This window comes from Cheilinus undulatus, linkage group 2 (assembly GCF_018320785.1).
Source record: "Cheilinus undulatus linkage group 2, ASM1832078v1, whole genome shotgun sequence".
NCBI classification, from domain to species: Eukaryota; Metazoa; Chordata; class Actinopteri; order Labriformes; family Labridae; genus Cheilinus; species Cheilinus undulatus.
In genome coordinates this window covers 17,868,452-17,891,163 of record NC_054866.1, presented here as the reverse complement: position 1 = coordinate 17,891,163, position 22,712 = coordinate 17,868,452, and the positions used below count along the sequence as shown (strand labels likewise).

General features: G+C 38.7%; 1 protein-coding gene across 1 annotated transcript in view; it reads left to right on the top strand.

Annotated features, from left to right (window-relative positions):
• The window catches only part of LOC121522442 (alpha-2-macroglobulin-P-like), a 59,243-nt gene extending 39,218 nt beyond the window's left edge, over positions 1-20,025 (top strand). Inside the window, exons 25-32 of the mRNA XM_041806847.1 lie at positions 3,358-3,554; positions 4,047-4,262; positions 4,497-4,615; positions 8,916-9,006; positions 9,121-9,189; positions 13,104-13,209; positions 18,446-18,490; positions 19,445-20,025. Of these exons, the coding sequence (XP_041662781.1) occupies positions 3,358-3,554; positions 4,047-4,262; positions 4,497-4,615; positions 8,916-9,006; positions 9,121-9,189; positions 13,104-13,209; positions 18,446-18,490; positions 19,445-20,025 (1,424 nt within the window). The remainder of the gene's footprint in view (positions 1-3,357; positions 3,555-4,046; positions 4,263-4,496; positions 4,616-8,915; positions 9,007-9,120; positions 9,190-13,103; positions 13,210-18,445; positions 18,491-19,444) is intronic.
• The last annotated feature ends 2,687 nt before the right edge of the window (positions 20,026-22,712 follow it).

Below are 22,712 nucleotides of genomic sequence, written 5' to 3'. Positions count from 1 at the left end.
AGATGTACGGATGTGGTCAAAATTGATGGTACCCCTTCATTAAAAAAAGAAAAACCCGCAATGGTCACTAAAATACATTTGAAACAGTCAAAAGTAGTAATAAATTTAAAAAATACTAAAATTAACCAATGAAAATTAGGCATTGCTTTTGAATTGTGGTTCAACAGACTCATTTTATAATACAAACAATTGGAATAGGCCTGGACAAAATTGGTGTTACTCCTTGAAAAGATTGAAAATAATTTGACCTTAGAGACAGGTTAAACTAAGCTGCATTCTGCAAGTAGCATCACAGGTGTCTTCAAAGTTGTAATCAGTCAGTCTGCCTATTCAAAGGGTGAAAAGTATTCACTGTGCTGTTTGGTATCATGGTGTGTACCACACTGAACATGGACCACAGAAAGCTAAGGAGACAGCTGTCCTAGGGACTGTAAACAACTGCAACAGGAAAATTGATGAAGAATTGAAGAGCTAGATGATACGAATGGTAGCCAAAGAGCCCAGAACAATTTTCGAAGAGATTAGAGGTGAACTGCAAGGTCAAGGTGCATCAGTGTCAGAACGTACTATTCGTCCCTGTTCAGGCCAAAGTGGACTTGATGGAAGACTACCGAGGAAGGCTCCACTTTTGAAAGCAAATCCTAAAAAAGCCAGACTGGAGTTTGCAAGAATGCATATTGACAAGCCACAAAGCTTCTGGGAGAATGTGCTTTGGACAGATGAGACAAAACTGGAGCTTTATGGCAAGTCACATCAGCTCTAATGTATGTTCACAGACACAAAAATGAAGCATAAAAAGAAATGAACAATGTACCTGCTGTGAAACATGGAGGCGGCTTGGTTATGTTCTGGGGCTGCTTTGCTACACCTTGCACAAGGTGTCTTGAATCTGTGCAGGGTACAATGAAATCTCAAGACTGTCAAGGTATTCTGGAGAGAAATGAGCTACCCAGTGTCAGAAAGATGGTCTCAGTTGCAGGTCATGGATCCTTCAACAGGGTAATGACCCAAAACACCCAGGTAAAAACATCCAAGAATGGCTCAGAACAAAACATTAAAACATTGGACTGTTCTGAAGTGGCCTTCTACTGTATGAGCCCTGATCTAAATCCTATCGAACCCGAATGGCACCCTTTAAACCTGACACAGCTGGAGCAGTTTGTTTACAAGAAGTGGGACAAAATACTTTGGGGCAGGAGCAGAAGCCTCATTGAGAGTTAATTGCAGTCATGGCCTCAAAATGTTATTCAACAAAATATTAAGTTAAGAGTACCATCTTTTTTGTCCAGGCCAGTTTCATTGGTTTGTTTTATAAAACAATTCTGCTGAACTACAATTCAAAAGCAAGGTCTGATTTTCATTGGTTAATTTTCTGTAAATTTTCATTTATTATTATTTTTGTCAGTTTCAAGTTATTTCAGTGACCATTGTGGGTTTTTCTTTATTTAATGGGAGCGTACCAACATTTTAGTCCATGTGTGTAGCTACTAAAAAGAAGAGCAAAGAATTACACTGTAAGCTTACTAACTCTTTTGAACTTACCCTGGCAAGTTTCAGTATGAGTTTTTTTTACCAACTGACTCCACTAGTTAGCAACTAGTTATTGTTAGCAACAATAGCAGCTACTGATGCCAGTTCACTGTGGACGTGCTCGTGCTCACTACGTCATATGTTTTGATGCTCTGATTGCAAAGTCTGTGACAGACAGAATGCTCACCCTCCCAGATTTTTTCCAAGGTTCTGCCCTACTCAAACACAGACTTATTCTCGGTTTCCTTGATGGTTGTGAGACATATCCCATGCAATGGATATGTGAAACACTGATGACTTGTGAATTACCCCCTGACAGAGTTGTAGTCGAGTTACCAAACCTCATTGGATAACAGACTTTTCAGATAAGGGTCATTGATTTTTTTTTTTATATTGATACTGCTATTAATACTCCTTAATAATCACACTCTTCATCAGTAATATTAGTTATATTTACCAGGTTATTCATGTATTTAGGGTAGAATAATGAGACGACATGTTTTTAATTGAACCCGTGTTTTAAATCTATCTTTGACTGCTAATTAAGTAGATATTTCTCCTTTAAAAGGACAGATTTATTCAAATTCAGAAAATCCAAATTTTCTTTGTGTGAAATTTGAACAGATCATAAAAAGGTCTGAACCATCCCCCATCCCCCTTGAATGCTCTAAAGCAGGGGTCATCAACTACATTTGACCAAGGGCCAGTTTTTCCCTATACTGGCACTTTGGGGGCTGAACTATTGATAAAAATAAAGGAACTTTTTAATTGGTGTAATTAATATATCTTTGTTGAAGTAGTTTTTATTTTCTTTGAATTTATGTAAGTTTTAGGCTCTAACAGTGACATCATTCCCTATATCACAGCAAGCCACAAGGGGGATTGAGATATTTTAGCGGAATACTTCAGTGGCTGTCATGTTGTCCATCACTTGGTTTGATGCTAATATGCCGTGTAGTGGCATGTGATAAACCCAAGCAAGAGAACTGCATTCCCAAAACACCTGAAGCCAAGAGTTGACATAGAAACCAACAGTTTTTGTCATAAATGGACTGATAAATAAATGTTTAACATGCATCATGTTTGCTAATAATGGCTGACAGATGGATTTCTGAAAAATGGTTAAAACATAAAGTCATAACCAGCATTACCTCACTGATGTTAACATTGGATTAATATTTTTAACTAACGGGACTCACTACAAGGTTTAAGCGTTTTTACCACTCTGTCCAAGACTGAGGAGGATTAGTGTACAGCAGCAACAGCAGCTAACATGACGAGGCTAAGCTACTCAGCAGCTGATGGAGATTTTCAACAATTCCAGGGTAGGCCAACTGCAGTTTAGTTTAATTTCTTATAAGGCTTGCCACTGAGAAGAGCCACAGGTTTAAGCTACCTATCAAGTTATCAGCTCCTCTCTCTGTCAAACACTGAACCACTGCATGATGGAAATATTAAATAATGCAATTTTTTGTCTATAAATCAGTTATGCCTCCTGCACAGTGTAGCAACTCCATCATTATGTAGAGCAGGCACAATGCTTGTTTGGCACATTGAGATGTTTTGGTTTTCAGCCAGAAGTAGGCAAAGATATTCAGTCATTCTGTATCAGCCCCAAAATGATTTGCTTACCTGTATAAGAGTGTAAAGACCCCTGTTGTGCCTAATGACAGACTGGTGTTGTCTTACATACAGAGCTTTAATATGCATAATAGTCAGCAATGTACATGCATCATTGTGTCCTCTTCCTCTTTTAACTTTACTTCTAACTGAAGTATTCAGAGTTAGTTTCTGCCAAACTCATAGGACTTTTGTTCTGTCCTTCAGCTGGCTCCATTCACTTACATAGAGATGGGGCTTCCCACAAGCGTCCAGATGCTTTGGAGGTTGAGATGACTTCTTACTTTCTGATGGCTGTGCTCACTGGTCCCCCTGAGGGAAAATTCAATCTTGGCTATGCCTCTTTAATCATTCGCTGGCTTGTTAAGCAGCAGAACCCAAGGGGCGGCTTCTCCTCCACACAGGTAGAGCAGACACAGAGAACCAATATAAAGTTGGCTAATCAGTGTGTTGGTGGGTGTGGGGTCTCAGTAAGCAAGACAAAAGATGTTTTAATGACATGTGCTAGCAATATTTTTTGCTGAAACACATCAGTTCTTTCAAGTCCCTGTAAACTGATAAAAAGATATCTGTAGGTTTGTTGTATGACAGGCTTATGTGTTAAATTTACTGTTTTCTGGTACAATTTTGTGTATAATGATACTTTCATCTATCCATAGGCCACCATGGCTGACAGATTTTGGAAATTTAAATCACAATGTGGTGCAGATAAAAGAAAGAGAGGAGATCCAGACAAAGGAGGGAGATGCAGGAAAACAGTAGAAAGAGATTCAGACAGAAAGACGGCGTATAGATAGGGAAGCTAGTTTTTAAGTTGCTGAATCTTACAGGTTTTTTTTCTAAATGTGACATAAGCTAACACTGTTAGTAACACTTTTCCCCTCTCTGCTCTTCAGGACACTGTGGTGGCCCTCCAGGCATTGGCTAAGTATGGCTCTGCCACCTACAGTGGGAAAGGCACAGTCTTAGTGACAGTGACATCCGCAAAAGGGAACAAGAACAAGTTCACAGTGGATGAGACCAACAGGCTGCTCTACCAGGACAAAGCACTGAGGGATGTGCCTGGAAAGTTCACAGTGAAGGCAGAGGGAAAGGGCTGTGTGCTGGTACAGGTAAAAAAAAGACCTTAAAAAGAAACATGGACAGGTGTGATGGAAGTGTAACAAAAAAAGGTTTCACTAAGAGTGTTTTTTTGTGAATGAACTTAATGAAGTAAACAAAATGTTATCCTTTGTGCTTTGGTGATAGAAACGTCCAATTTGAGCTTTTCAGGCTCCAGTAGAGCATCTGATGATTCAAGATTGCTTTGTTGTGAGTTTGAGTTGTATTTTTCTCCATCTCCTCAGATTTCAATATTTTTCAACACACCCCCCGATCCCGACCGTTCCTCTTTTGACCTCTCCACCAGAGCCCAGACCAACTGTAGAATGAACCCGCCTGAGCTGACCATCTTTGTACAAATCAGGTACTCTTTGTGGTTATTTGTGTGTGCGTGTCAAACACAAATGAATCAAGTTTATATTATTTGTTATTAACAAGTGAACTTAATTGGAAACCCCCACTGTCCTGAAAGCACTTCAGTTTGAGTCAGCTAGCATTGATATCACAACCCAAAACTTAAAGTTACTACAGCTTCACTTTGTCTTTAAGGTTGGATGATAGTGAGTGAGTAGGTCAGAAATGTATTGGGATGCCATACCATTCAGCGATTTATAAACAAGAAGTAGTACTTTAAAATCAATTCTGTATTTCACAGGGAGCCAGTGAAGATTTTTCAGAATGGGTGTGATGCGTTTTGGATGAGTTGAAAGGGATTTATTGTCTTTTTTGTAAATCCAGCATAGGGAAAGTTACAGTAATCTAATCTGTTGGATGTGAATGCATGGACCAGTTTTTCTGAATCAGATCTAGACATGAAGGATCTAAGTTTGGAAAGGTTTTTTTTAAGTGGTAGAAGGCTGTTTTGGTAATGATGGTTATATGATGTTGAAAGTTTAAGTATGTAATGATAATAAATGCATGATTTCTAACTTGCTCACTGTACATAGTTTCAGCACAAGGTGGTACTAGGTAGCACGAGTTGCTAGCATGCTAATTCTGTAAACAAACATTTTGACAAGAAGAATTTAATGATCTGCTTGTTTAAATTTGTGACTTAACTAAGATTATACTGTAAATGGTAAACAAATTGGCAACCAAAATTATAACGATATCTTGATTTATAATGGCCTGCTTGATTAAGCAAATAGCAGCACCAATAGCATTCCAGGACCGGTTCCAGTGGTTGCCAAGGCCAACAAGGGCCCCCTGAAATCTGACTGGCCTCTTATCTGTGTTAAGCAGAGGAAATTCTGGGACATCCAGTGGTTTATTTCATCAGTGCATTTGACCAAGTGATTTATGGGCTTAAGATTACCAGGAGAATGTGAAACATAAAGCTGTGTATCATCGGCATATGAATGGTAGGAGATGTGTTTCTGAACGACTAAACCAGGTGGGAGCATTTAAAGGCTGAATAACAGTGGACCGAGAACTGACCCTTGTGGCACTGACAGCCCATACTAAAATAGGAGAAGTTGCTGAGTAAAACTGAGAATGTTCTTTCCTGGCCTCTAGGCAGATTTACACATGTGCCATACTCCTCCAATTTCTTGATGATGAATTTGACCGAACTCCCGGGGATGTTCAGAGTCTAGGATTTTTTTTTTGTATCCATCCACCGACTTATACTTCTAAATAACCTTTTCTCTGAGTTGTTTGGAGTGTTCTTTTGTCTTCACGGTTTGATAGTAGCCAGGAAAACTGATTAACCAGTGACCGGACCTTCCAGACACAGATGTCTTTATACTACAATCACTTGAGACACATTCACTGCACTTAGGTGATCCCTATTTCACTAACTGTGAGACTATTAGCACCTAATGGCTGGACCTCTGTTGAGTTGGATCAGTGGCTTTAAATGGCTGAATGTTTTTGCAATCACTTATTTTACTTTACATAATTTTGTTCAATTGACACAAGTTTGTAGAAATCTGTTCACACTTTGACATTACAGTGGTTGTTTTGATCATTTTTGTACAACACTACCAAATTATAATGACAAAGATTGATTTATAACATCAATAAAGGGGTGAAACATCCAAGGGGGTGAATACTTTTAATAGGTGCTGTAAAAATGCATGACTTTGAATGTTCATTTTACCACTGTTTGGACCTAAATCTCAAAGGATTGGGCAGTTTTAGCACGCCCTACACTTTTATGAATTGATAAACAAAAGGCACACTCTAGTTAACAAAACATGTTCTTCTGCTTCTAAACACTGCAGCGCAGTAATGATCTCTGAGTGCTGGTGCTAGTTGCATCACCTTGCATGCACATGGGAACAGTGGCGGCTGGTCAATAGGGGGCACTAGGGCGCCACCCCCCCATCACTCTCTCCACCAAGAGAGGACAGATCTTAAGATCATTGAATAGATTTTTTTAAACATTTGCTTTAAATATAAGTAAATGTATACGACTATAGATAAACTCTCTCTACTCCGCACTGTATAAATATGATTTATTAAGAGATTGAAATGTGCAATGTGCCATAAATCAGTAGATCACACACATTCTAAGCGTTTGCTTTACTTTCTGTTCACTCATTTCCTCCCTGGGGCGCTGATCTCCTGCGCCTACAGCCTTCCATTGACTACGCTTATTAGCTATGCATGCGCATTCGCTCCTCTTCAGTACAAGAGATATGAGCTCTGTGGGCGCAACACGACAGCGCCCCAGAACATGAGCCCGAAGGGAATACCACTAACCACTTGCCAGATGCCAACAGGTGTCAGCAGAGTAATACGCTCTGTTATTTGAGACACAGAGAAAGTCATACTTTCTGCCAGAAACTGCACCTGCGTTCGTTGTCTATGTCATGGAGAGATGTTAGAAAGACAGTTAGCAAAATGCTATAAGGAAACTCAGTGGAGTGTTTAAGAATAAGGTCTTTTGAGAGGAGGACATTGGAGGAGAAACTTACAGTTTAAGAGCTTGGACCTGACCCGCCAGATATCAGGATGAAGCAACAAAGCTGTGACAGAGGGAGAGAGTACACTGATTGCACATTAGACCAATAATAAAAAATAAGTAAGTAAATCAATAAATAATAGTTTTGTGTGTTTAAACATTTTGCTGCATTCAGATCTGGCATTTATTTTTTTTTTTTTTTACTCAACCAGTCACTATTGAAGCAGTGACTACTTGCACCTTATGTCTTTTGTAAATGTCCATATTTACAATAAATATTCAATTAGCACTTTAACATGTCATGTATTGAGTTGATTTGTGATCATGTGTGATAAGTTTAAAATTTAAGCTGACTGTGACAAGAGTTAGTTGCTTGTGGCTGCTGATGACCCTTATTATAGTCATCTTATATATTAAATTATATATTATATATAACATTATATTATTATATATACTATTTGTTCACCATCCAAACAAATGCAGATGTAAAAAGGCATATCAATATGACCTAACTTACGGTTTAGTAACATCTTTTGATATACCTTACATACAGTACATAACATCAAATTGGGATTTTGTTGTAGACCCCCTGAAGAAAAATGCACACACTACATGGGAATAATTCAGTGTGTCTAACAGCCATGTGCAGTTGCGGAAAAAAATAACCAACCAGAATATGTGGTAAATGCACTACAGTAAATTTAGAGAATGACTATAAATTGGGTTAAACACTATCACTGGTAAAATTTCTTTCATTGTATGGATTTTTGCAACAGTAATGACCAGTTTAAATGCTTGTGTTGTGTTGTTGTGCACACCAAGGGCATAAAAATACTGCTGTTAGCATAACAAAGTGATGTGTGACAGATAGCAGCTTAGCCAACTGCATGTTTCTCTCTGACACTAAAGAGAAGCTAGATAGCAAGCCAAATGTCACCCATTTGTGTTGGTTTGATTATTATGAATCACAGTGATGACCTTAAAGGTGTTAGCTATTCATGAAAAAACTGGCAAAAGTCATAATTCAGGACCTTTACCTGAACTTGATAACTTTCACCGTGTAGTGAGAGGACCTAATTGTGTTTATAAACATTATTTACAATATTTAACAGAGCTTACCTACTCTGTCTCCTCACGCTCAAGATGTGACCTACCCCTGCTTTTCTGTAACACACCTGCCTCTTCTATTCTGCATCATCTTTCCTCCTCTTCAACATTAAGCTGCATGCAGCATAAGACTGACTGTTGTAGGAACAGCAGGCATAATGACTGCATTTTTTTTTTTAATCTTATGATTATTCACATACCTATACATCTACACTGGAACAGAGAGGAGGGTAGAGGTAAAAACGGGCCTTTAGGAGATGTCATTGTGCCAGGTAACTGTCTTTATAAAAAAAGAATACAACCAATTGGCTCCTGCCCTGGTAGTTATTACTGTTTCAACTTGCCTTCTTGATACAATTCAGTCTTAGAATAAGGGCAGATTTTATGGCCCTGAACAACAATGTGGGTTTCAATATGCTTCGTCAATTTGAGTCTGAGATGATGGAGCAAATGATGCAAAATTTTTAGTAGTACCTGCATCCATTTCCGGAATTTCCACATTTTCTGTTCTTAAAGCTTTTAGACTTTGTAAATTTAGCAAAAAGGAAGATGTCATTCATTTGCACCACTTGACCTGTGCCATTGATCACATCAGATAAAAATCAGTCCAACTTAAAGGATGTTTGGATGTAATTGTGTGTTTATGCAGGTTCCAGGGCAAGAGAGAAGAAACTAACATGATTATCTTGAACATCAAAGTGCTGTCAGGTTTCAGAGTGAAAGAGGACTCTCTGCAGCAGGTCAGTTGCACAGAACTTCAATATTTTCACATCTTCTGATGATAATTTTAGTCTTATATAGCTCATAAGATTACTCCTGTTTCAGTTTATTAACTAAAGATTGTGCTTTTGCAGCTTCAGAGAATGCCATTAGTGAAGAATGTGGAGTTGACGAATGGACATATCTTCATCTACTTGGATGGGGTAGGAAGCGTTTTTGATGACTAAGAAATTGTGTTAGTTATGCATTAAATCTTTATTTCCAATACTGAACTTACAGTAATATTGTTTAATAGTGAAGCCATAAGTCACCTTAAACTTATTTCACCCAAAAAACTTGCAACAATTGTCTTTCTAAAAATGTAAACCTAGCACAATAAGTAAGAAAAAAATTGTGTGTGGTAGATTATATCTTTGTTGTTATAATGCATTTTGGAAGTAAATGTTTTACCGTTGCAAAGCCTGTTTATTTCCCTTTTAAATGGTGCTGCATTTGTAAGGAACAAGCATTTGTGGGATGAGAAGCAGAGCTGAGTGAGTGGGTTGTGCACACAAAAAATGGTCAAATCTTCTCTGCCAATGTGAGGACATTTTATAGACTAAAACTAGACTAAAATGTCTTTGAGTTTTCGTCATCAAGAAGTAGAATAAAACTATAGAGTAGAAATGACTAAATGTGTATAAAACTAAATGGCATCTATTCAAAGGACTAAAAATGAGACTAAAATGTAAAAATCGTTGTCAAAATTAACACTGCCACAAATCCATGTTCCTTACAAATGTGGCACAATTTAAATGGAAATAAACAGGCTTTCTGAAGGTATAAAATTTATTGCAAAGAGGCATTGTTACAACAAAGAAATAATCTACCATTATTTTTTACTTTTTGTGCTATGTTTATATCATCAATCAATCTTTTCTTCATTGATATATACCTGGCTGACTGGTGAACAGCTATCTGCTCAGACTACAAGGCCAGTGACCTAAACAAGATTAACCAAGCATTTTCCTAATTAGTGTAGAGAAACATCCTTTCTTATGCCCATATCCTTATATGGCATAAAACAGGGCATTGGACTGCAGAGCTGTGTGCAAACACAGGAAGCACAAAGGACTGAGAAGGCTAGAAGCAAGATGTCAGTGATGTCAAATTTAAAATAAACCTGAAAACAAAATACTTCAAGTGAACTGGAAGTGAGTGTAGTCCTTCTCCTAATTACACCAAAACAGGATGAGTGAATTATATTTCTAGCATGAGTTGTGGATATTAAATTCGGTATGCACAATACTGGATTTTTGACAATATCCAGAAGTCAAAATTAAGAGATTTATTTTAGCCAACACTGACATCGATACCAATACTTAAAAATGTAATTCACATCTAAACGTTGAGCCCTTAAAACATACTTTGAAGCTTAAGAATGAAAAGAGAAACAAACTTCATTCCTTAGAGCCCACACCAAAGTTGAGGACAAGCAAGGAAAGGACTTCAACCGACGTAGGCCTGTAGGTCTTGGCCAAAAACTTCACAAATGTAGTCGTAAAGTGCATTCAAAAAGTATCTAGACCCCCTTCTCTTTTTGGCTGACCGCTGAAGTCAGCCCTACATGTATCTGTACATGACTGACTAACTATACTGTCAGAGCCATAAATGCAGGTTTTCACTATGGGCAGAGTTTAGTTGTTCTGAAAGCACACGGTAATGGCTGGCTCCACTACGGTAAAAACCTTGGCTATACGCTACTGCTCAAAAGTTTGATTCACTTGGATATTTTCTTGTTTTTCATGAAAAAACTTGTGAAATTAGTCTGAATAGTAAATACAGCAAATGAACCGGACATGCTTACATTGTCAGAGTTAGAAATAATGATTTTAATGAAAAATGTTCTTTAAACTTTGCCTTCATTGGAAAAAAACACTTTTTGCAGCAATTACAGCCGTACAGACCCTAGGCATTCTAGCTCTCAGTTTTTCAAGGTAATTTGTTGAGATTTTATCCCCATGCCTCCTGGCCTATCTCCTGCAAGATGGATTAACTTGATGGTGGCTTCCTTCGTACCATACGGTTAAGCTGCTCCCACAACAGCTCAATAGGGTTCAGATCTGAGGACTGTGCTGCCCACTCCATTACAGTCAGAATTGTGGCTGACTGCTTATTCTTTAAATATTTGTAGACAGTTAGGAGGTGTGTTTTGGGTCATTATCCTGTTGTAGGATGAAATTGGCCCCCAAGAAAGTGCTTTCCACAGGGTATGGCATGGCATTGCAAAATGTTGTGATAGCTGTCCTTCCCTAAGGTTCCTTCCACTTTTTACAAATCTCATATCCTACCACATCCTGAGAACAGAGAACAGCTCTGCAGAACAGATTTACATTGAGGATATCTCGTTTCATTCAGCTTTCTCTCAACCCAGACCAGTCTCTGCTGCTGAAAAACACCCCCACAGCATGATGCTGCCACCCCCATGCTTTGTTGTTGTGATGGTATTGGGCAGGCACTTAGCGATGCCTGGTTTGCTCCAGACATAACATTTAGAATTGAGGCCAAACAGTTTCATCTTGGTTTCATCAGACCAAAGAATCTTGTTTCTGTCAGTCTGAGAATCCTTCAGGTGCTTTTTAGCAAAGTCCATTTGTGCTTTCATGCGTTTTGCACTGAGCTAAGGCTTCCATCTAGCCATTCTTCCATAAATCCCAGATCAGTGAAGGGCTGCAGTAATGGTTGTCCTTCTGGAACTGCTCAGTCTCCACACAGGATCTCTGGAGCTCAGTCAGCATAACCATCAGGTTCTCAGTCTCCTCTCTTACTAAGGTCATTCACCCTAATTATTCAGTTTGGCCAAGTAACCAGCTCTCTGATGAGTCCTGGTTGTCCCAAACTTTATCCATTTGAGAATTATGGAGCCCACTGTGCTCTCATGAACCTTCAATGCAGCAGAATTTCTGTAGCCTCCCCAAGATCTGTGCCTTGCAATAATTTTGTCTCTGAGCTCTGCAGGCAGTTCCTTTGACCTCATGGCTTGGTTTTTGCTCTGACGTGAACTGTCAGCTGTGTGGCCTTCTATAGAAAGGTGTGTGCCTTACCAAATCATGTCCAGTCAGTTAAATTTACCACTCAAGGTGCAGTTGTTGTTGCAAAGGGTCTGAATACTTTTGCCAATGTGATATTTGAGTTTTTGAGTTTTGATAAATGTGCAAAAAAATCTAAAATTCTGTTTTCACTCTCTCATTATGGGGTACTGAGTACAGACTAATGAGAGAAAATATTATAGCCAATATGTAAAATGTTCATATGTGCTGATACTGATATTACTATGCAGATACCATGCACTCCTATATTAAATAAATGCTACAGACATTAATCTGATAAAATCACTGGTTCAGACAGAGCTTTCATCAGAAATAACATGCATCATGCTGTAAGCATTCCAGCTAAGGAAAGATATTGTTTTGGGGTCAGTTCTTATTTGCAGCACAACATTAAACAGATGCAACAACGATACTGGGCATTTTTAATATGGCGATTTTTAAAATGCTTTTTCAAAGTTCGAAATCAAAAAAGCCATAAGGCATTAAAACAACATTTAATTATGATATGAGATTTTTGTCATAATTTGCTAATCTTGATTATTTGCGATTATGCTGATTGTACATGAATGATGGTAATATTACATTATTTTGATCCATATTGTGTTGAAATGTGACATAATACACATAAAGTTTGTCTTCATGATTTTATTTATTTATTTAAGACTTATTTGTGACATAAAATTATTTATTTCAGCACCTGAATACTTTGAAATGTACTCAGGATCTGCATAAAAATATGACCAATCTGTGAGCATTCTTCTCCACACATCACATATTTTGGTCCACTTGAAATTGCCCCATGTGAACACAGATGTGATAATGCAACAGTGTAATATATTGGTCCGTGATTGAGATCAATCAAACTATAGCAGTGTTTGGGTCAGCGATGAAAAGTACTCCAGACTTGTTCCAGTATCACAAAAAAAGTAGTAATGTGTGAGACAAATAATTATTTTTGTGACCTTTGTGTATTTCCTCTGTTTCTGTGTGGGTAAATAAGAAGTAATCTCTTTGGTTTCATATCATAGATGAAGAAGGGTGAAGTTCAGCGCTACAGCATGACAATGCTTGAAGACGAGCATGTTAAGGACCGGAAAGCAGCTGTGGTTGAGTCCTACGATTATTACGACACAGGTAAGAGACAGTCCCTGTGATGCTGTTTGTCTTGTTTTATGTTAAGCTGCCTTTATTTGATGTCAGGTAAATGGAAAGCATTTGTAACAGTGACCTGGGGTATGGTTAAATAATACTAATATGTGTAAGGGTTAATGCCTGACGAGGTGTCCAATTATCAGGGATTAATGGACAACGTGGAGGCCTGAGCAGCGTCAGACGGTTGCCTCTGCAAAGTCCGTTAATCCCTGATAATTGGACACCTCGTCAGGCATTAACCCAAATATACCATGGTCACTTGCCAACGAAAAGAATACATGAAACCGCTAAGTAATAATTTTATATGTTTTTTGTGATCAAAATAGAAAGTTTCACTAAAAAGCAACATTTCCTTTTCCCGAGCAACAGCTAAGGGCTTGACTAATCAACTGGAATAAACTTTCTAATCCCATAACATTTCTTAGGGAATGTAAATGTTATTCAGTACTCCAGTAAATAGGACGGGCCATAGATACGAAGTCACAACGGAATAAAAAAAGTAGTCCGCTCAGCACACTTTCTTAATGGGTTTATCAATAAAAAAAGAAGTACAAAGACGAGGGAAATGGAGAATCATCTGTGATCAGACTATAAATCTGTAAGTTAACATGAACAGTCATCTTATAAAAAGCTTCGTTTTAGGCCCCGTCCACATTCAGGACGAATTCAGGAGTATAGGCGAATGTTTTTTGTCATATTGGCGTTTCATCAAAACGGAAACAGCCATTTGGGTGACTGTAAATGATACTTTTTGAAACTGGGTCTCAGAGTTCACAAATCCGTAAATGACTATTGTTTCATCTCCGTGTGGACCACCAACTGCATCTTTCTTGAAATGACTACACCACACATAGCATAGCTCTCTTAAGACACCTGTACGGGTCCAGCCAAAACAACAATGGTGGATTACAGGGTTGTGTTCATGCTGCAGAAGCTACTGAGCTTGTTATGGCTTTTACAGCAAAATCTGATGCTCCTTTACCACCACCGCGAAATGCACACACCTTAAATGTTCTTAATTGCAACACAGAGAACAAGCAGAAGGGCAACTAGTGAAAATCTTGTGTCAGTTTTCTGTGATCTTCTTTCTTTAGGTGCATTTCGTGGCAGCGTTGCAGCGCCACATACAGGCTTAGCATATGCACTACAGCGTTTTCAGTGGTTCTGTGCTTACACGGATATTTCCTGAAACGATACCATCTTTATGGAAAACTTTCTCAAAACAAAATGGCAACATATCGTTTTTGTCTCCATGTGGACGGGGCCTTAGAAGACCAGCTGTTTGAATAAACAGAATAATGCCCCCTTCTGCAATATGAGGTAACAGAGGTGAAATGTAGCTGTCCACGTCCTGCAGGTGCTGATTCTCCATTAAGACACATCAATATTTATCAGATATTTTCAAACTGGTTTATCGGAAGCGTTTCCTTTTGCTCTACAAAGAAAAAAATGTCTTTTTTTCTTTTGTTTATGTTATTCAAATCTTATGACAACCCTTTATAGACATTAGAACAGGAGGGAAGTGAGTTTTGCGTACATTAGGTGTTTTTGGTAACTAATAATTCACTTGAACGCTTTTTTATCATTTTTCAGATTGTATTCAGAAGGGTTTTTTAGTCATTTATGATCATTTGGATTAGATAGAGGTATCATAAAAGTATGTAACAAATACAACATACAACAGGCTTTGAGGGGTTAAATCTGGACTCTGTCATTATATTTATGTCAGTTAAGACAGGGGTTCTCAAATTTTTCTGGGTGAGGGACCCCTTACAGGGCAGAACATTTTCCAAGGACCCCCACATAACCTTCATGCTGATTTAACATATGTTAACTGCTTTTTGTACTCCTAGATGCTGTATTTTAAACACTTAAATCTAAATTCAAGCTCTTGTCCAATTGAGCATGGCGTCTTACTTTTGTGATCCTTTGATCAGCCAAATAAGAAAACCTCTTTTTCTGAGGTTGTGGTCAGGTTCACCTGTCATATTTTCTGGCAGATGTATTCCTTGCCCTTTCATTGGTAAAAATCTTTTGCTTTGTCCTTAAAGCCTGCATGCTTAGTTATCAGATGACGCTTTAGCTTGGTGGGCTTCATAGCTTCATTTGCAAATACATCAAGAAAAAACACATTTTGGTCTTCCATCACTGCTCTCAATAAAACCAGACTTGAGATAGCTGTCATCATATTTTCTCAGTTTAGCTGGTTTGGGCCTAGCATCACTTGATGAAGTGGACATGCTTAAATATTTATTCATTGGTGCTATGACTTATGCGGGAGTCACTGGTTTAGTATGGTTGTTCTATGGCACTGTGGCCCCTATATGTATTAATTTGCATTTTAATGACATGGCATTGCTTTAATAATTTATTTTGAATTATTTTGCGGACCCCGAAGCTGTGGCTCGTGGACCCCAGTTTGAGAACCACTGAGTTAAGAGATGGTTAATGCCGGTCCTTAGGCTGGCGACGCTGTACTCCCTTATCAGAAAATATTACTGTCTCAGGTTGCTATAGTTTCTCCTACCACCTAACGGCTGCTGCGCATTAATTTGGAACAGTGTAATAATTTTTTTACCTGAAATACTTGTGAAGTTCGAATGGTGTCCATATATCAGAAGTTAATGGACACCAGAGGAATTTCAGAGCCTATCAGAATCCAGTATTCACCAATACCTGTAAGGAAGATCAGCCTGGTAACTCACTGAGTGTGAGTCGATCAGTGCAGTGCCAGGTGTGGGTCAGTCACTGCACCACCAGGTGTGTGTGGCTGTTTGCCATTGATTGGGGCCAGGTGTGGCAAACTCATATATATACTCCTGGGCTGCAGCACTCTGTGCTGACTCTGTATCTCACCATCAGAGGTATTGAGAGCATCTCTCTGTGTTTCTTCTTGTGAGTGTGAGAGTTAAAGGTCACATAAGCATTGTCTAATATATTTCTCGATTACATTTTATGAGAATAACTAGTTGCCTAGGATTAAAGATTATTTATGCTGTGAAGCATTAACCAGTGTTTTGGTTCTTCTTTTCACACCAGTCTGGTGATCTTTGTTTTTTTTAATCTGAAAATAAATTTCTCAGTCTCCCTAGAAGTTTGTGTTCATTTCAGCTGCATGGCAGCAGTGGTTTAGGTTCCCCTTTTCTCAGTATTGTCAAAAACGGGAGTTCTTGGTTGTGGACTAGTTTTCTTGAGCTTTTGTTTTTCCCCTTTACCCATTTATTGCTTGTGATTTAGTGGTATCCTTCTGGGATAACTTTTAGAAGCCTGTTGTCTCTGCTTGACAAATACCATCCACCAACTGCCTTAATCCTTTGTGGCATAGTTTCAACAAGGCGTTGGAACCATTCCTCAGAAATTTTGGTCTATATTGGCATGATAGCATCATGTAGTTGCTGCAGATTTGTCAGCTGCACATCCATGATGTGAATCTCCTGTTCCACCACATTCTTAAGGTGCTCTACTGGATTGAGATCTGGTGACTGTGGAGGCCACTGGAGTACAGTAAACTCATTGTCATATTCAAGAAACCAGTTTGAGCTTTGTGATATGGTGCAGTATCCTGCTGGAAGTAGCCTTCAGAAGATGGGTACACTGTGGTCAAAAAGGGTTTGACATGGTCAGCAGCTGAGGCATTCAACTGATGCTCAATTGGTATTAAGAGGCCCAAAGTGTGCAGAGAAACTACCCCTTACACCATTCAAGACTCAGCAGACCAGGAAACATTTTTCCAATCCTCTTTTGTCCAATTTTGGTGAGCCTGTGTGAACTGTAGCCTTAGTATGCTGTTCTTAGCTGATAGAAGTAGCACCTGGTGTGGTCTTCTATGGGTGTAGCCCCATTACTGTTGCCTTTCTTTCACCTCACACTATTCTGCCCATTCTCCTTTGACATCAACAAAGCCTTTTTGTCCACACAACTACTACTCACTGGATATTTTCCCCTTATTCTGAACATTCTCTGTGAACCCTAGAGATGGTTGTGCATGAAAATCCCAGTAGATCAGCTGTTTCTGAAATACTCAGAACAGCCCATCTGGCACCAATGACCATGCCACGTTCAGTCTCTTAAATCCCCTCCTTTCCCATGCTCCCATGTTTGAACTTCAGCAAGTTGTCTTGGCCATGTCTACATGCCCAAAGGCATTGAGTTGTTGCCATGTGATTGGCTGATTAGCTATTTGTATTAATAAGCAATTGAACAGGTGTACCTAATAAATAGTCCGATGATTGTATCTCCATTTCCTCTCTACGCACAATAGCGTAGCCAGTGTAGCAGTAATTGACTGGTGAAGTTGCTGCGTTTTAGTTGACAAAGTCTGTAAATTAAACACACTGGCATAGAATGTACTCCAGCAACAGACGTCATCTTTGAGTAATGGTTTTTTAAAGTTTAGTTTCATTTTTCATTGAAACTATTGTCTAATGTTATGACATAAGGTGACATGCTTTATGATCCATTCTGCAGCCAGTCAGCTCTAAATGTTATTGCTTCACCTATAAGGCGGTGTTGTCCATATGTTATATGCTCTTTGGTTTAGGGCTGTCAAACTTTACATTTTTAAATTGTGATTAAACTACTTATTCTGGTTGTTTATCATAATTAATCTCCTCTTTTCACTGTCTTGAACAACAGGTAAAGTCACTTCCTTTTTGGATACAAACAGGCTTTTATTTTGAAAGAAAATAAGGATATTTTGATATAAATTATGACATGAACTTAACCATAGGAAAAGGAACTTGGTATGGATCCAAAGCGATAGAAAGAAACAGTTTGAAAAAGGAAAATGTTTAATAACAAAAGATGAAGGTGAATTTTGACTGTCCACTGAGCTGCTGGATGTGTTTTTTTTTTTTGTTTGTTTGTTTTTTGTTTTGTTTTGTTTTTTTTTAGTAAAATGAAACAGTAATAAGCATTGGTGGACTTATTTTATATGACTGTGCCTAAAGGGAGAAGTTGCAGTCACTTATCCAAAGTGCAGTAAAAATGGAGATGAAACGTGAAAAAAATGCACAATTTGTGGACCTTGATAAATCATTATTAATGCATTAATGCCAACCACCTTAGTTTGACCTAATACACAATATTGCCTTCTGTACATTGTTACTTTTGCCACTGTGCTTTTCTTTAGCTATCAGTCTGTTAAAATTGTGGTTGGCCCTTTAGTGACAAACACCGACGTGTCTCTTCTGTAACAAATGTGTTATTTTGTTTTCAGCTGACAGGGCATCCACTGAGTACAACTCTAAGGAGTGCAAGGAGGGTAAGTTACATTTCTGTATTCTGCATTTATAGTCTTTTGCATAAAATGCAACAGAAGCATGCAATACTATAAAACATGGTGTATAGGCTACATAAGTTGCTGTGACATGAGATAACATTACTGTAAGTGTGTGCAGCTGCTACTATCAAACACTGCAAAGACCTGATGTGGTTCAGACCCCCCCCCCCTTTTTTTTTTTTAATTGTAAATGGCCACTTCACTACACAGAACTTGCTAAAACACAAAACGAGACAGACCAGATCAGCAGAGTTTGGTGCCACTTTTAACTTCTTTGCTCCCAGGTCACAATGCTAGAGAAACTGTTGATCCAGTGTTAAAAAAAATGTAACCTTGCAAAGCAGAAGGATTTGCCAGACTCCATGTTTGTTATCAGGCATCTTGACAAGCTCCAATCCACACCGTTAGTGCTGAACTGATCACTGTTTGGACCAATCAGAATCATTTGAGGAGAGCAAGGCGGTAGTTATGGGTTTAGTTAATACTGGACGCCATTTGCAATGGCTGCCTTCAGTGCTGTGATTAGCTTGGATATTAACCTGACACACTAGATGGATGTGTTTCACACATCCATCTGGAAAACCTCCCATAGACAGTGTTAAAGGGCAGCGCTTTAAAAAATAAATATATAAAAAAACTCGGAGGGTGATTTGAAGAACGTTCTGTCCGTCACTTCTTTATAGGCAAATTAGAGCAACAAAACACGTGATATAGCCGCTACCGAGGAACTGCATAATGCGAACCATGGCAACTGTAGACATGTCAGTACATGACTTTTGTTGTTTTGAAATGAAAACAACTCAGTGGTGTCCTTTGTTCTTCTCTTCTTCTTCTTTGTTCTTCTCTTAAGGGCAGAAGTATGTCTTCAAACAGTGTATGTTAAAGCTAATGTGTGTTGGTTGATGAAAGGTTATTAATTGATTGTTTGCTCTGCAGGTGTTCGTCCAACTCCAACTGTTCGCCCTACTCCAGGAGTTCGCACTTCTCCAAGAGAACTCACTACTCGAGTTCTTCCAACTAAAAAAAAACGCACTACGAAAGTTCGCCCACCTAACGGTGGTCCAGGAAATCGCAATCCTAAAAAAGATAAAGAAAATAAAGAAAAGGACAGTCCCAGCCCCAAAGATAAGAAGGGCAGCGATAAAGAAGTTGGCGACCGTAAAGAAAGCAGCAGTGAAGAAGACAGCAGTAAAGGGGATGGCCGCTCCAAGGATAGTGGCAAGAGTAAAGATAAGGGCAACAAAGGCAGTAAAAATGAGGAAAAGAAAGGTCCCAGCTCTAAAGATAAGGAGGGCAGCGATAAAGAAGTTGGCGACCGTAAAGAAAGCAGCAGTGAAGAAGACAGCAGTAAAGGGGATGGCCGCTCCAAGGATAGTGGCAAGAGTAAAGTTGAGGGCAACAAAGGCAGTAAAAATGGGGGCAAACAAGGGGACAGCAGCAGTAAAAGTGGTGGCAATAGAGATGAAAGTAAACGTAATGGAGGTCGCAGCTATGGAGATGGTGGCAAGAGAGGGTAAAAACAACCAACACCTGGACATCCTGCAGAATTGCCTGACAGGAAGTCCTAAGTTGGAAGAGCCACTGTGTCACAGAGAGAAACTTCTAGATGATTATTTGTCTCTTATATCATTTTTCCTCAGTCAAACTTGGTTTATGGCTATTTCTTAAAGACATCTCTCCGGTCGTTAACATGACAATTTCTTTTGGGACGGGGTTTCAGCTGTTAATTGTTCTTGTTTTAATCCATCCAATAATCAGTCAACATTCAGGAATTACTGCTGTCTCTCTTCTTAACTCTGGATCTTTCAAACTAAAATCTGCAGATTGAAAAAAGCAGCCAACATCTTGTTACAGTTGATTTTTACTAGATTCAACAATATCTAAGTCATTCATTTGTGTAACACATGAGACACACAGGATACCAATAACACAGTATGGTCCCGGTATTGATGTGAATGTGTTTGCGTCTTTCTCTAGAAAAAAACTTAAGTTTGTTGAGTGCTGTGTGAAATATTCTGTGTGTAAATGTGTGCTCTGCTGTACCAGTAAAATGATGTGACTTGGTACAGGACTTCTGTACAATTTGTAACTGGCTGACAATAAAAACTTACAAAATGGTTTAAAAAAAAAGTGAAAGTTTTTTTTCTTTCCAGACAAAAAAATGTTAGAGGGTTCACTTTAGAATAAGGTACACAAAAAATGGCATAATTGTTTGAAAGAGCCTAACTTAGTGTTGACCATTACTTCATGGGTAAATTATGAACTACTTTTTATCAATTTTAATTACATACTGATTGCTTTCATTTGATCATTATACTGTATGTGGTAGTTTAATGTCACTATTTCATTAGTCACCCAGTTTGTGCCCCCTGTGAATAGTTTGAACAGCTCAGTATGTAATTTTTACCTTTTCATTACTTAATCCAGGGTTTTTCAAATGGTGTGGCAGGGCACACTGTTGGTCTTTGAGGCAAGGTTACGTGTGCTGTGGGAAATTGTAAAGCCATATGTCAATACAAAAACTACACAAAAGGTTAGGAATATCAGCAGCAAATATTGGCCCTTATTGGTTTTGAATATCTGCCTTTATTGGCTGTAAATATCAGTCTATATCTTATTAAAATATTGGTCTGTATGATTTGTAAATATTGGTCAATATTGCCTCTAAATATTGGTCTATATTGGCTTTCAATGCAGACCTATATTGGCTGTGAATATCGGCTGGATTTATCTTAAATATTGACCTGTATCTGCTCTAAATAGTGGCCTTTGTATATTGGCTGTCAATATTATCTAATAAAGGCTGTATCCCTGTGTTAACTGCAAATATTGGCCTAAAAATTGGCTGTCAAACTGTCAAAACTGGCATATATAGTCATGGACAAAAATATTGGCACCCCGGGGATTTTTCCAGAAAATGCACCATTTCTCCCAGAAATTGTTGCAATTACAAATGGTTTTGATATACACGTTTATTCCCTTCATGTGCATTGGAATAACACAAAAAATCTGAAGAAAAAAGACAAAATTGACATAATTTTACACAAAACTCAAAAAATGGGCCGGACAAAGTGATTGACACCCTTTTTAAACTGTGGGTAAATCATTTTATTTCAAGCACGTGATGCTCATTTAAACTCACCTGTGGCAGTAACAGGTGCTGGCAATCTAGAAATCACACCTGAAGCCAGTTAGAATGTATAAAAGTTGACTCAACCTTTGTGTTGTGTGCCTGTGTGTGTCACACCAAGCATAGAGAAGAGAAAGAGGAGCCCAGAATTGTCTGAGGACTTAAGAAGCAAAAGTGGGAAAATATGAACAATCTCAAGGTTTCAAGACCATTTCCAGAGATCTTGAAATTCTTTTGTCCACTGTGTGTAATATAATCAAGAAGTTTATAACCCATGGCACTGTGGCTAATCTCCCTGGACGTGGATGGAAGAGAAAAATTGACAAATGAATGCAACGCAGGATAGTTGGAATGGTGGATAAACATCCTCAGTCAACTTCCAATCAAATTCAGGCTGTCCTGCAGACTCAGGGTGCAAAAGTGTCAGCCGGGACCATACGTTGTAATCTGAATGAGATGAAACGCCATGGCAGAAGACCAAGGAGAACCCCACTGCTGACAAAGAGACATAAAAAAGCCAGACTGGAGTTTGCAAAATGTACCTGAGTAAGCCTCAATCATTCTGGGAGAACATTTTGAGGACAGATGTGACTAAGGTAGAGCTTTTTGGAAAAGCAGGTCATTCTACTGTTTACAGAAAATGGAATGAGGCCTACAAAGAAAAGAACACAGCACCTACAGTCAAACATGGTGGAGGTTCAAGGATGTTTTTGGGGTTATTTTCCTGCCTCTGGCACAGGGTGCCTTGACTGTGTGCAAGGAATCATGAAATCTGAGACTATCAAAAAATTTTGGGCCACAATGTAGGGCCTAGTGTCAGAAAGGTGGGTCTGTGTCAGAGGTCATGGGTGTTCCAGCAGGACAATGACCCCAAACATACCTCAAAAAGCACCAAGAAATGGTTGGAGACGGAGCGCTGGAGAGTTCTGGAGTGGCCAGCAATGAGTCTGGATCTAAATCCCATTGAACACCTGTGGAGGGATCTCAAAACTGCTGTTGCAAAAAGCACCCTTCAAATCTGAGAGACCTGGAGCAGTTTGCAAAAGAAGAGTGGTCCAAAATTCCAGTTGAGAG